The sequence below is a fragment of the Curcuma longa genome, chromosome 6 (assembly GCF_044706935.1).
Source record: "Curcuma longa cultivar G26 ecotype Majalengka, Jawa Barat chromosome 6, ITB_CL_G26_1.1, whole genome shotgun sequence".
Taxonomy (NCBI): Eukaryota; Viridiplantae; Streptophyta; class Magnoliopsida; order Zingiberales; family Zingiberaceae; genus Curcuma; species Curcuma longa.
In genome coordinates, this window is record NC_133866.1 from 10,680,773 (window position 1) to 10,692,859 (window position 12,087).

General features: G+C 34.6%; 2 protein-coding genes across 2 annotated transcripts; both read right to left on the reverse strand.

The window, feature by feature from the left end:
• Nucleotides 1–1,412: 1,412 nt before the first annotated feature.
• Nucleotides 1,413–3,969, reverse strand: LOC141831052 (uncharacterized). The gene is given in 5 exon segments (XM_074718493.1): nt 1,413–1,694; nt 3,324–3,464; nt 3,613–3,672; nt 3,715–3,742; nt 3,744–3,969. Coding segments are annotated over 5 exon segments (504 nt in total). The 5' UTR covers nt 3,957–3,969; the 3' UTR covers nt 1,413–1,632.
• A 247-nt stretch (nt 3,970–4,216) lies between these two features.
• On the reverse strand, nt 4,217–12,027 carry LOC141830334 (small RNA degrading nuclease 1-like; the record flags this gene model as incomplete). The annotated part of the gene is given in 10 exon segments (XM_074717779.1): nt 4,217–4,456; nt 4,722–4,750; nt 4,752–5,045; nt 6,909–7,013; nt 7,095–7,202; nt 7,392–7,526; nt 10,525–10,622; nt 10,744–10,813; nt 10,887–11,003; nt 11,887–12,027. Coding segments are annotated over 10 exon segments (1,113 nt in total), but the record flags the coding sequence as incomplete, so codon positions are not given.
• Between the last annotated feature and the right edge of the window lie 60 nt (nt 12,028–12,087).

The window sequence follows — 12,087 nt, forward strand, 5'->3', positions numbered from 1 at the left end:
CACAAGTTCCTTTATCTTCTACAAAAAGGTGGAATCTGACCGACTTTAGCGGCCCCACACACAAGTTCCTTTATCGCAACGCGATGAGGTTGCCTGGTTGATCACTTGTTAGATTCTATCTCTTCCTTTCTCATCATTTCTCTTCCTTTTTTCGATTCCTTTTGCTCCCTCTGCCCAAGTAAACATAGTCTTAGTCTAGAAAATTTTGAATACCTAAAAGAATTCTGATTTATCAAAAATTTATGTGTCCAAATTTATTTATCTATATATCTCATTTTCAAGATATCAAAACATATTAAATACAAATAATATTGTAAAAACATACATCATATTCAAATTAAAAATTTATTAAATAAGATTACAATTGAGCCTTAGATAAGTTCATTACCAGCCAAGTGCATGATTTATTTATGAATTTTATTCATGAATATTAACGATTAATATTTAAATTTATAATATTATAATGTAAATGGGCTTCATAATGTAACCATTATATATATTAACAGGAACATCCCTGTTGTGGATGAAATTAAATAGAGATGAGTTAAATAGAAATCAGATAAAAGCTTCTCGACTTCGGCCATTAAAGAAGTGAAGTAGAGCTATGTTGATTTTAATGTTAGAATCTACTTCCTTTCCTGAGATTGAATTGGGAAGAAATATAAAGCATAAAAGAATATAGATTTTAAGAACATTCATTATATTGCTCTATTTATAGATATAGATGGTGAAATATTGGGATCAAAATAAGGATTTAAGTATCCTTCCCAGTGTCACATAATTGAGATTGGCAAAACGAGCCCGGGATGGATTGGACTGAACAAATGGCAATCCACAATTTGTGGGTATGAATTTGGGTGTTTGATGTAAGTATAAATAATTATATTTTGAAAGAATTCATGGCAGCCAATGTTCAGCCAAACCTTCTTCGGTATCAGTTTCTACAATGTATTCAACAGTTCTACTTCTTCAGTATCAGTTTCTACAGTATGTTCAAGTATCAATAGTTTTACAAACACCACCAGCAACACAGAAATTTCATAGAAGTTTGTTCCAATATGAATGACCTATAACACTGTACAATGATAAACCCACTTTTTTTTTTTCTTTTTCATCTAGTTCGAGACTGAAGACTCATACAGGGAGAAGATAATGTAAATGAAGAATAAAAAGCCACTAAAATTAGAGTGTGTGCTAGGACAAAGATTCAGATAACGTCCAAATTTGCAGTGCAATAGTTTTAATGTTGATGTTTAGAATTTTGAATTGCATTCATGACATGTTCAAAAGCAATTAGAAGTAGCTCAATAGATGAAAAGATGAAAGGAAATAAATTGATATTATATAGACATATGTTCTTAATAGATTCTATGGGGAAAAACCATTAGAGTGGAAGGTGTAACTAGTAGATGGAGAAATAAATAAAAATAATTTAATTGCCTTCCGAAAAGCCCAATGAAAAGATAATCTTCATGTACAACAGCAACAACCAAATTTAATCCCATTAGGCGGGGTGGACTAAAAGCCTAAAAGGCTAATCTTCATATAGCTAATTTTAAATGGTCAGGACAAACATGATAATGATGATGAAACAAAAGATAAAGATGCAAGCACTCTTTTTCAGCAATTACCTTAAGGTTTCTCATGTGGCTTTTCCTCGTCAAACCACCTTGGAGGATCAAATCCAGTGCCACCTGCATTATAACTAAGAGTTTGTTAAACATACTGCATGCTGAGGAACAACATAGGGATAATTTAGCTAAATAAAACCAAAGAGAGATAAATATTGCAAACATTTAAGTAACCAAATTGTTAAGCTTTCCACATCAGGTTGGAGAATAATATGGTTGCAAAGATATTTAGAGGGGAAAAAAAAGCCAAAAAGGGATGGCACTCGTTTAAATTGGTTTGATACCCTCAAACAGGTTTAGGACAGATTTTGATAAAATGGCAGATGCTAGCGACAGGTATAGGATGGATTTAGGTTTAAAGACTTGAATAGTGGTATTCAAAGATATTTAATTGATGAAATACATACTTTTCATTTTTCCTTGACTGCATGTTAGTATTCAGGTTGAGTTTCAATGGGTACCCAACCTATTTATTTGGTTACAAATGCCCATCTCAATGTTATGAATGGGTACAAATAGAGCAATTGATACTTTGTGCTAGATATAGGGATTGTACTAGGTGTATGATCTAGATTTTTTTCCCCTTATTTAAACCACCTTTTTGCACTTAAATAAAGCATGTTCTATTTGGTGATATATTTGTGCTTTTGGCTCTTTAAGGCATTGTTTGAGATGTCAAGTTGGGGTTAAAGCCTTCTCAAAACAAGAAGTTAATCCTGAGATTAATAGAGAATGAGTTTGATATGGGTCCGACTAAAGTTGTTTGGACCTTTATTTGGTTTAGATTGGGTTCAAGGGTTTTGGTTTGGGCTTGGTTTGGTGATATAAAGTTTGCTTTTACCAATTGATAGAGCATAAGTTTTGGGAAAGGAGGTGAGAAGTGATTGACACCTCCACTCATGCACAAGAAAGCTTTCATGCAAACCCCTGCTTGAGGATTTTATGGATCAACAACTCCCTCTCCTTCCTAAAAACTCCACAAATTCTTCCGCAAGTAAGCTCTCTTCTCCATCTAACTATCAGCCTTAGCCCATCTTAACATTATGAAAAGGGTACCAATAGAATAATAGATAACCATGGCAAATATTGGGACAGTATTAGGTGGTATAAACTCCTTTTTGCAATTAAATATTTTTTTATTTGGTGATATATTTGTGTTGTTTGAGCTCTTTGGCATTGTTTGGGATGCTAAATTGGGAATAGGACCTCCCCAAAATAAGGATTTAATATAGGATAGGATGAGAGTTGGATTTGGTTTGAGTTCATTGAGTTGGATTTGGTTTGAGTTAAAACCAAAATTCTTTAGGCTTTTTTTTAGTTTTGTTTATGGTTCAAAGGGTTTGGTTTCGTTTTGGCAGCATAAAGCTTTTCAGAAGAGGTAAATTTTGGCATGCCATTGCCTAGGGATACAAAATGGAATAATATGTAATTGGCTATGAATGTAAGACACCTAAAATTTACTCAATCTGACTCAGAAAAATTTGCTGCAAAATTTGGTTTCACTCCTATTCAACTAGGAACAAGATCATGTATAGCTAATACTCATAGACAACAAAGAAATGTGCATATATTGTGAATACTACATAACTAATTGGCACTTGCAAATAATCCTAAAACTTTGAAAGCAAACCTCAACACAGAAGAGAGAATGAGCATGCCAATGAAGAAACGTTAAATAACAGAGAATCAAACCGAGAGGATTGCAACGGCAGAGACGCCAAGCAGTCAAAATTGTTCCCTTTAATACTCCATACTTCTTATATGCCTCCATCGAATATACACTGCACGTAGGCACATACCGACAGCTCGACAGCATTAACGGCGAAATTTCTCCTGATCAACATAAATAAATTTCAATCTGCATGTTGCTAAAACATCAAGAAACAGACACCGAAACAATCCGACATTAAAATAACATATTTTTGATTCAGTTTCTAGCCTACATAATTCAGTATAACCCTAATTGAAGGAACAGGCTTACTCCTGTAGAACTTGAGCACGGATAAAGCCATTCTGACGCCCAAATCCTTGACTTCCTCATCTGGAATCTGGTCCAATTCCTGCTAAAATTAGATGATCGTACCTGGCGACGCATCCCAGTTCGGATCATCTTTCTTCTTCTTCCGGTCTCTCCGTGGCGGACGAATCTGATAAGAAACGATCGGAATATGGGAGGAAACATGATTGACGAAGCGGAGACGATCCGTAGGGATGCAGAAAAACGGACTGACGGGGTCGAGGGAGGAGGCGACGAGCTGTTCCGGAGGAAGAGCGACACAAAGTGGGCTGCGAGAAGATTGGGGTTGCAACCGACGCCATTGACATTTTCTCCAGAACGAAATTGTTTCACATGATAAATTATACTTTCCATATCGGTTTATAAATAACACTTGTTACAATTTGTATAAATTATCTAAAACGGAGTGTGTAACAGTGTAACAAATGTTATATTGGAAATAACATCTAATTTTCTGCAAGGCATTTATTCAATTGAAATCTTTATTAAACAAAATATTACCATTTTAAAAACTCTTATAAATGATAATGTATCGATACAACGCAAGAGGAGAAAATAGCATCATCACTCAAACAAACTTATCAATTAGTAATCCATCGATAAATAGCAAACATAAGGATCTGCTAAGCTCAATTCCCGGACTAAACGTAACATACAATTAAGACTAACAAAATTGCCAGAAGAGAGAACAGAGTTCCAAAATTTTCTAATGGCTTTGTTTGTCCCGTCTGCAACAACAGATGTCAGTGATCTTTAGATTATCTTCTTAATCCAAACGTATATAACCTCTTTTTAGCTGCTGCAGTCCCTGCAAACCACCAAGCAAAGTATACAAACTTAAGACTTGATAGAACATTCACATCATCTCACAGTGGAAAATCCATCCTGTGTGCAGTTACTTACCCAGGGATCCATCTATTAGCATTCTAAGATGTGATAGGTAATTTTGTATTACCTTCATGAAATATTGTCATCTTTGGTGGGGTATTTGATGAGATGGGGTTGAAATGCTCAATGATGAAAAGTAATAACAAGAAAGAAGATTAATCATACACGATTTTGATTTTGTTCACCATGGGAGTTCCCTATCACAAATGTTTTCTCTTGATCACTTGGGGGAGAGCCTTTTGCAAATTAAATATTTCCTCTTCCCTATGACGCAGATCCTCTCTCAATTTCTCAATCTCTTTAACATGGTCACAAGGATATGAACACACTTTTAGCCGTTTTGAGCCATTATCATCTACTGCTTGTTGCTGCAAGGGCTCAGCATTCTCATCTCGCAACATCTTCTTTGACGCATCTGGGTCGTTAGTCATCTTGCGGACATATAACAAGGTTGTTTTCCCGCTGCCGAGTTTCCAAAAGACAGATTTCTGGAGGCGGCCACCTGAATCCTGATCATAGGAAGAGATAATTAAAGATGAACATTGCAAAACCATAACTTCTCGGTCATATGGCCTAAAACTACTTTTACAATAAGAGAGAAGGAACAAACTCCAGTCATAATTTCCATCATAACACAACACAATCACTAAAAGGAGAGAGATTCATATCAATAGTATACAAAGCAATTCCCACTAGTCATTGCATAAATTACATATATCAAAGCAATTTAAACATTTATCTTCAGACATTAAATAATTTCTACCTATGCATGCTTGGAGAAGAACACTAATTTTGAAATGGGTAAGTTCAACGGAATACAACTTTTTATCTTCAACGAATAGTGCTTCTAATTTAACTATGGGATGCACATCCAAATCAATCTCTTAATTAATTTAGTCGTAACACTATTTATTCTGAAGCCAACAATGGTGTGAACAATCATGATGTGATGGTTCATCCAACAAGCACACATATGTATACCAAGTAAACTACAATAACTATAACTTCAAACAACAACACGGTATCTTCCTAAGCTATCTAATCCCCAATATGTTCAGGTATCTTTCGGCATTCTCCCAGCTGCTTTGAGACAAGGATTGCTTCCTCTTCATGCCGCTCCAAGCTTTCTTTTGATTCACAAGAATCATAGAGGAATAATATTATCAATGCCAAACTGATGTCAGGTGGTAACTAAACCTTCTCCCACTAACTTTGGGTCATGGCAACTTTGGCCCTTTAATTTTGTCATTCCCAAGACAGGCAAAGTTATATGATCTTTTTCAACAATTTCCCTCTCTTTCTCTCTTCTTCCCCCCACTTAAAGGAACTAAAAGTTGGGGGAAAATTCAAATTATTCCTGTCTTTTCCCTTACTTTTTTGTTATTCTACGAAAGTAGACAATGGGAAATGACTATCTTCCCTCCTCGCTGCCCTCTATTGGGGCCCCCTTCCTCCCAAGTAAACACAACAACATAGATAAAGACTAAAAAGGAAAGGATGAATAAATAAAGCAGAGAGAATCCCGCCAAATAGCTTAATCATTCTGGGTTGATGAGCTCAAAGGGCTTGTTGAATGATGGGGCATCTGGTTGTTGGCAATAAGACTAGGGGATAATGCAATAGGGAGTGCCACTATTGGGCTTTGGACGATGAGCCCCAGTGCCCGAGGTGTAGGGTAGTTAACTCTGATGAGAATGAGAACATTGGAGGCTTTAGGATATGGAGAACTTACCAGCTCCAAGCACCCAACATGCTGGCAAGGTGTTCCACTTAGTACCACATTAATAAGAGTAGGGGTGAGCAAAAGATAGATTAAATCGAATTAACTAAACCAGCCGAATTCGGAAGTTCGGTTCGGTTTATTCAGAAATTCATTAAAAAATTATTTTAGTTTATTTGATTCGGTCTTGGTTTTAAAATTCAAAAATCGATTAAATCGATTAAACCGATTAAACCAAACCGGTATCAGTCGACTACTATATTATCAATAGTCGACTGATGTTGTTGGACTAGTGTTTAAAGAAAAATCCCGATTGTCGACTGCCCCAGAGTAGTCAACTAATGTGCAACATCAATCAACTTCTAAAAAAGATTGATTAATTCTGTAATCAACCAAATTAATTGATTTTTTATCGATTCGGTTTGTCTAAAAAAACAATTTAATCGATTCGGTTATTAACTGATTGCTCACCCCTAAAGAGAAGGAACAATCATGTTTAGTTCTTAAAATAGTTCTTTGTTAATGCCCCTCCTAAATGGACTAGTTATTTTGGCTTGGCAGACCCTTTACTCCTCATAATGTAAATAGCTGATGTCATCATTACATTAGTTATCTTTGGTAGTAACAAGAAAAATAACCTTGAGAAGCAAACCTTTGTTAAATTGCCATTAATTTTGTCAAATGCTTCATCTGCCTCTACAGGACTTTTGAAGACAACACATGTTGTGTAACTTTCACCTCGCTGCTTCGTAGCAGACTGTAAAGGGGAAATACAAATATCTACTATCAATAACATTGTAACATTTTATGCAAGTACTAAATATGAGCAGATAGAAACCTCGATTGTGACATCATATTCTCCAGAAAACAGCAGTTGTAACTCTTGAGCAGGTAATTCATTTGGAATATTGTGCAGCAGTAGTTTTGCCAAGTCATTTCGTGGCATCTAGAGATATTAACATAAAAAACAGCTAAATCTGTGAATATAGGTACATAGAAGAGTAAAAAAAAAACAACCATGGCCATTTATTCAGTTAAAAATTAGCAATGTGTTAGTCCCAACTTAGATAACAAAAAAAAACAACTATGGTTGTTTGTTCAATTAAAAGTCAGCTATGAATTAGACACAACTTACTTCCACATCTGTGGTAACAATGGGATCCTCATATCCATGTTTTAGCTTGGCGAGAACTAGCTTCATAGCAGCTTGTGCATCATTAAGACAATTATGTGGTTCTCCATCATTACGAACTGGAAAACCCAACACTACCTGCAGATCATGAAGTTGAATAACTGAAGAATCTTGTGTTGCTAACATTACATTACATAGAGAATAAAAGAAAGCAATTAAAATGCACATAGCAATCCACAACTCATAACATAAGAACTTCAGGTGTGCTAAAAGAAAGTAGGATTTTTTTAATACAACTTGAAAAAGGAAAATTGGTCAATGCATAGCCAAAATTTTGCTCATTGATTCCACTCTAAGTCAATATCAGATTTACAATCTTGGGCAAGATCATGCTAATATATCTCTTAATATATAATACAGGTCCAATTAGTTCATGATAAATTGATTTGACATAATTTTAGATTTAGGTAAGCTCCACAAATGAGAGAATCAACTGATTATCATATTGAAACTGAAGCTCCTGCAACTAATACAACTTAAGAAACTAAGAACCTGGAAATTTCAATGCAACATAACTGAAGTCTATATTAACAAAATATTAACACAAAACCAATACCTTTCTACTGACATGAATCACAGTCCAACATAAGAAATGACAAGTAGCTTAGTTTCCCCCAGTTCATGTTGTAACATAGTATAAATGAAGGTCATATGCTACTCCAAACATTTAATTTTTGTAATGGGATTGGTGAGCTGAGTTTGGCCGCTAATATCAATTGAACTAGTTTCAATAAAATCAATGTCAAAAGAAATATAGGCTTTGGGGATGCAAGCTACAATTTTACTACAGAATCTTCAACTAGCTTTTTTGCCTAAAACTACCAAGGAAAGCCAACCTATGTAAAAGAGGGATGAAAATTCTGGTTTCATGTGCTCACTGTGGAGAAAGAACATATAGTGTGTGCATACCCACTAGCAAATCTAGGCATATATAACAGCACACCAAATAGCACCCTCTCATGCCACAAGCAACCTACACATCAAACTGGTGGAAGTGGAGAATGGAACCATGGTAAGGAGCAATAGCATGATAGCACGATCACACAGAGCCTCCAGCATAATAGCAATTTAATAATTCTTGAAAACACTCCAATATCAGAAGACAAATGGATTACTTTTACAAATTTCTATATGGTATTTAAAGTTCTTCCATAGGTTTCTTGATGCATTACTGCTGTTACATTCTCAAGCTGAAATCTACCTGGTTGTTCATTGTATCATTTTATTTGTAAATTACGAAATGATAAATCTGGCCTAGGCCATATATACCTCAATAAATCAATGTCAAAGAGAAGAACTAGGATGAACCACTTCAATTTTTATTGAGTCTGAATAAGCTTCAGTGAGTTTAATCATTTCATTACCAAACTAGCAAAAAAGAAACTGAGATCCATTCATTCGATACAACCAGAAAAGAATTTAACTTAGTTATCATAACACCATCTATAAGTAGAACTAGCATCTCCAAGTCATTAAACAATTCAAAAAGCCATCAATAAGTGAAACTAGCAATAACAACTTGTCAACCAATTTAGTATGAATGACTTTATTGTTAATTACACTAGATATTTCTAACAATTATAGTCATAATCGCTAATGTGATTTTTTGGGGAAATTGAATAGAGAAATTTTATTGTCAAATCATTACCAAACTGTCAACAAACAAGCAAATACAAGCTAAGATTCTTCTCATAAAATACACACCTTAAATTCTAGTCATATGCCAATCTGTCTCTAAAATCATAGTTGTCATTGTTATCAGCAACAAGCCGTGTATGTTCCAACTATTTAGAATCAAGATCATCTATATAAATCTTATCCCTCATTGAGCTCTACACAGGAGTCTATCACTAATAATTTCCAAATCAATTAAATTAACTGTTTTCTTTTTTTTAAAATTGAGAACTTACTCTGTCAATCACTTACACCTTCCACTCTAATCAATTTAACTCTTATAACAATAAGATCACATAACAAAACAGTCAGCAGTCTACTTCATACAATTCCAAACCATCTTAGTGTTGTCTTGCTGCTTGTAGCAGTTGTTGCTAATGGTAATTACTTGGACCTCAACCCAAGAGGAGCTAGCAATCACAGAGGAGGTTGGGAATAATAAGGAGCAGCCCAAGATACTAAGTGACATCCACATCATCTCATATATTTTTGTCTTATGATCTATTACAGCTACACCAAACTACTCTTGGATAACTATAGACCAAATGCTGTTGATATCAAATTTTATCCTATCTAGTTGTCATGTCTTAAATTATTTTTAAATTTTAAATGACCAATTAGGATGGCCTGAACCAACTCATGGTTTTTAGGGTTCTAGTATTGTCTAACTACAATTTGGTTGAGTCCAACATGTAGATGCAGAAATTATACCGATGTAGGTCCAAACTCGATTTAGACCTATAACAAGTAAATTAGGGTTTAAGAAAGTTTATAGGACAGTTTGATCTTCTTAACTAGGTCAACGCATACCCTCGCCACGTACCATGTCAACCTCTTTCTCTTCCATCTCGTGACCAAAGCCTAAATAAGCAACCATTCTCATTTCAATATAATCTTTATTCTTTGTTCTCTAAAATTCACATGAATAACTATCTAGGGACTATATCATAAATTTTCATACATAAATAAAAATCATGCAAATGTTTTTTCTTTCTCTATACTACTCCATAGTTGTCTTATTAAATAACCAAATAATTCAAGAATGAAGCCAGAAAAGGGTGATGATAACAGTTGCCAAAAATACAAAGGGAGCTACTAGAAATTAATAATAAGGAGTGGATATATCAGAATTAAAAAAAAAATAGTCAACAAATCTACAAAGCCATTCTGGGATAAAACAGGACCTAAGTGCTTAGGTGGAAGTACAAAACAGTGGGCAAAGACATGAAGGAGATCATAATATCTAAAAAGTAGAATAAAAACAACATGGTCATTTCATAAGTAGACTTATTTGGAACAAGACATTAGCAACTCTAGAATTATTCTATACTAGTGTAACAAAAACTCAGCAGTCTGTAGAAAATATAAATAACGCATGCATGGAATTCTTTTATTCACATACCTTGCACAATGCGTTTAAGGAAGGTGAAAAGTTAGGTAAGTCTGCAAACTTGAAGATACATAAGGTGTCAATGACTCTAAGGTGATCAACTTTTACGGCTGCAAAACATAAAAGACGGGAGGTCATACATCTTGTATAACCTTTGTTGGGCTACTGTTATGAGCATATAAAAATTAGAAAATAGATTGCATTCTAGTAAGAAAATATAACAAGGCATACCTCGTAAATCATGATACAAGCTATGGCCCACTAGGATTGTTCCATGTGATAAAAGTTCCTTCAAAGATTTCTGTATAAAGGAACAACGAACATTAACTATGGAAACAATGCAATACTGCAAATATAAGTGGAAGATGAACTACCTGTACATCAGATAAGGAGCAAGTTACTCCTTCTAAATCTTTTAAATCTATCCCAGTAATGTTGGTTCTGTAGTCAGCAACAGCCTTCATGGGATTTACAAGTTGATCAAGTTTCACCTGAAGGCAGATATTTAAATGCAAGCATCACGTAAGAGTATGAAAACATATAGCCTAAATATCCAGATATGCACTTGTGTAATATATGTTTATTGCATATCAAATAAGCTGTGTATGTTTTAGAGAATGAATGCAGCTCAAAGAAATTGAAATCTAAGTCCAGTAGAGAAAAAAATAGGCCTGGCATGGAGATTAAAATCATCTAAAAAGTTTCGCAAGCTAGAGACCTGAAAGTCCTCTACTTTGAGCATCCCTTATCTCTACTGCAGATAAGTTTAACAGACTTTCTAGTTTCTAAAGGCAACCACAGAAAATGATATTATGTAGTCCCTATCAACACTTTCATGTTAGAACAGCAAATGTTCTTTTGTAATGCATTCTTAATACAACCATTTCTCTCATAGTAACACATCTCATAATGTCAAGACATTTTTCCTTGGTAGCACGTCTCATAATGTTTATGGTAAATATATCTGAACTTATATTCCTAATGACCTATCTGAAAAGCATTCAAATGAAGAAACAAAGTACTATCTTTCTGAATCAGAATGATGCATTTATAGAGGACAGAAATTCAACAAAGATGCAAGGCTTTCATTACGACAATCAGAGAAAGATGGGTGGGTCATGATTTTTTCAACTTATGCAAAACGAGAAAAATGATTACAGATATTTCATTCAATAAATTTTATCAATATCTCTTGAGCATGCGTCTTGCCTAATCATTGCATTGGATGGGCTTAAAGTGGTGAAGAGAAAACTCTGTCACCCTCAAGATTGCATGCTTTTAGCATTCAACTGTCATTGTTCACCGGTTAATTCTATGAACAATAGCATTGTGTGTCATTTAATTCTCTAAACAATAGATTATGTATCATTCTACCTGCAAATCTTGATCCACTACACATACTTTCACCACTGCTTCAGTACCATCCTCGCAGAGAACCATCTCACAATCAATCGCAAGCATAGTTTCCGATTTCATTGCTTCAAAAAATTCGCCAAGATGAGTGGTTACCCATCCCTGAAACATAAATCAATTAATTAGCCAAAATTTTGACATAAGCATTCATACCAAAAAAAA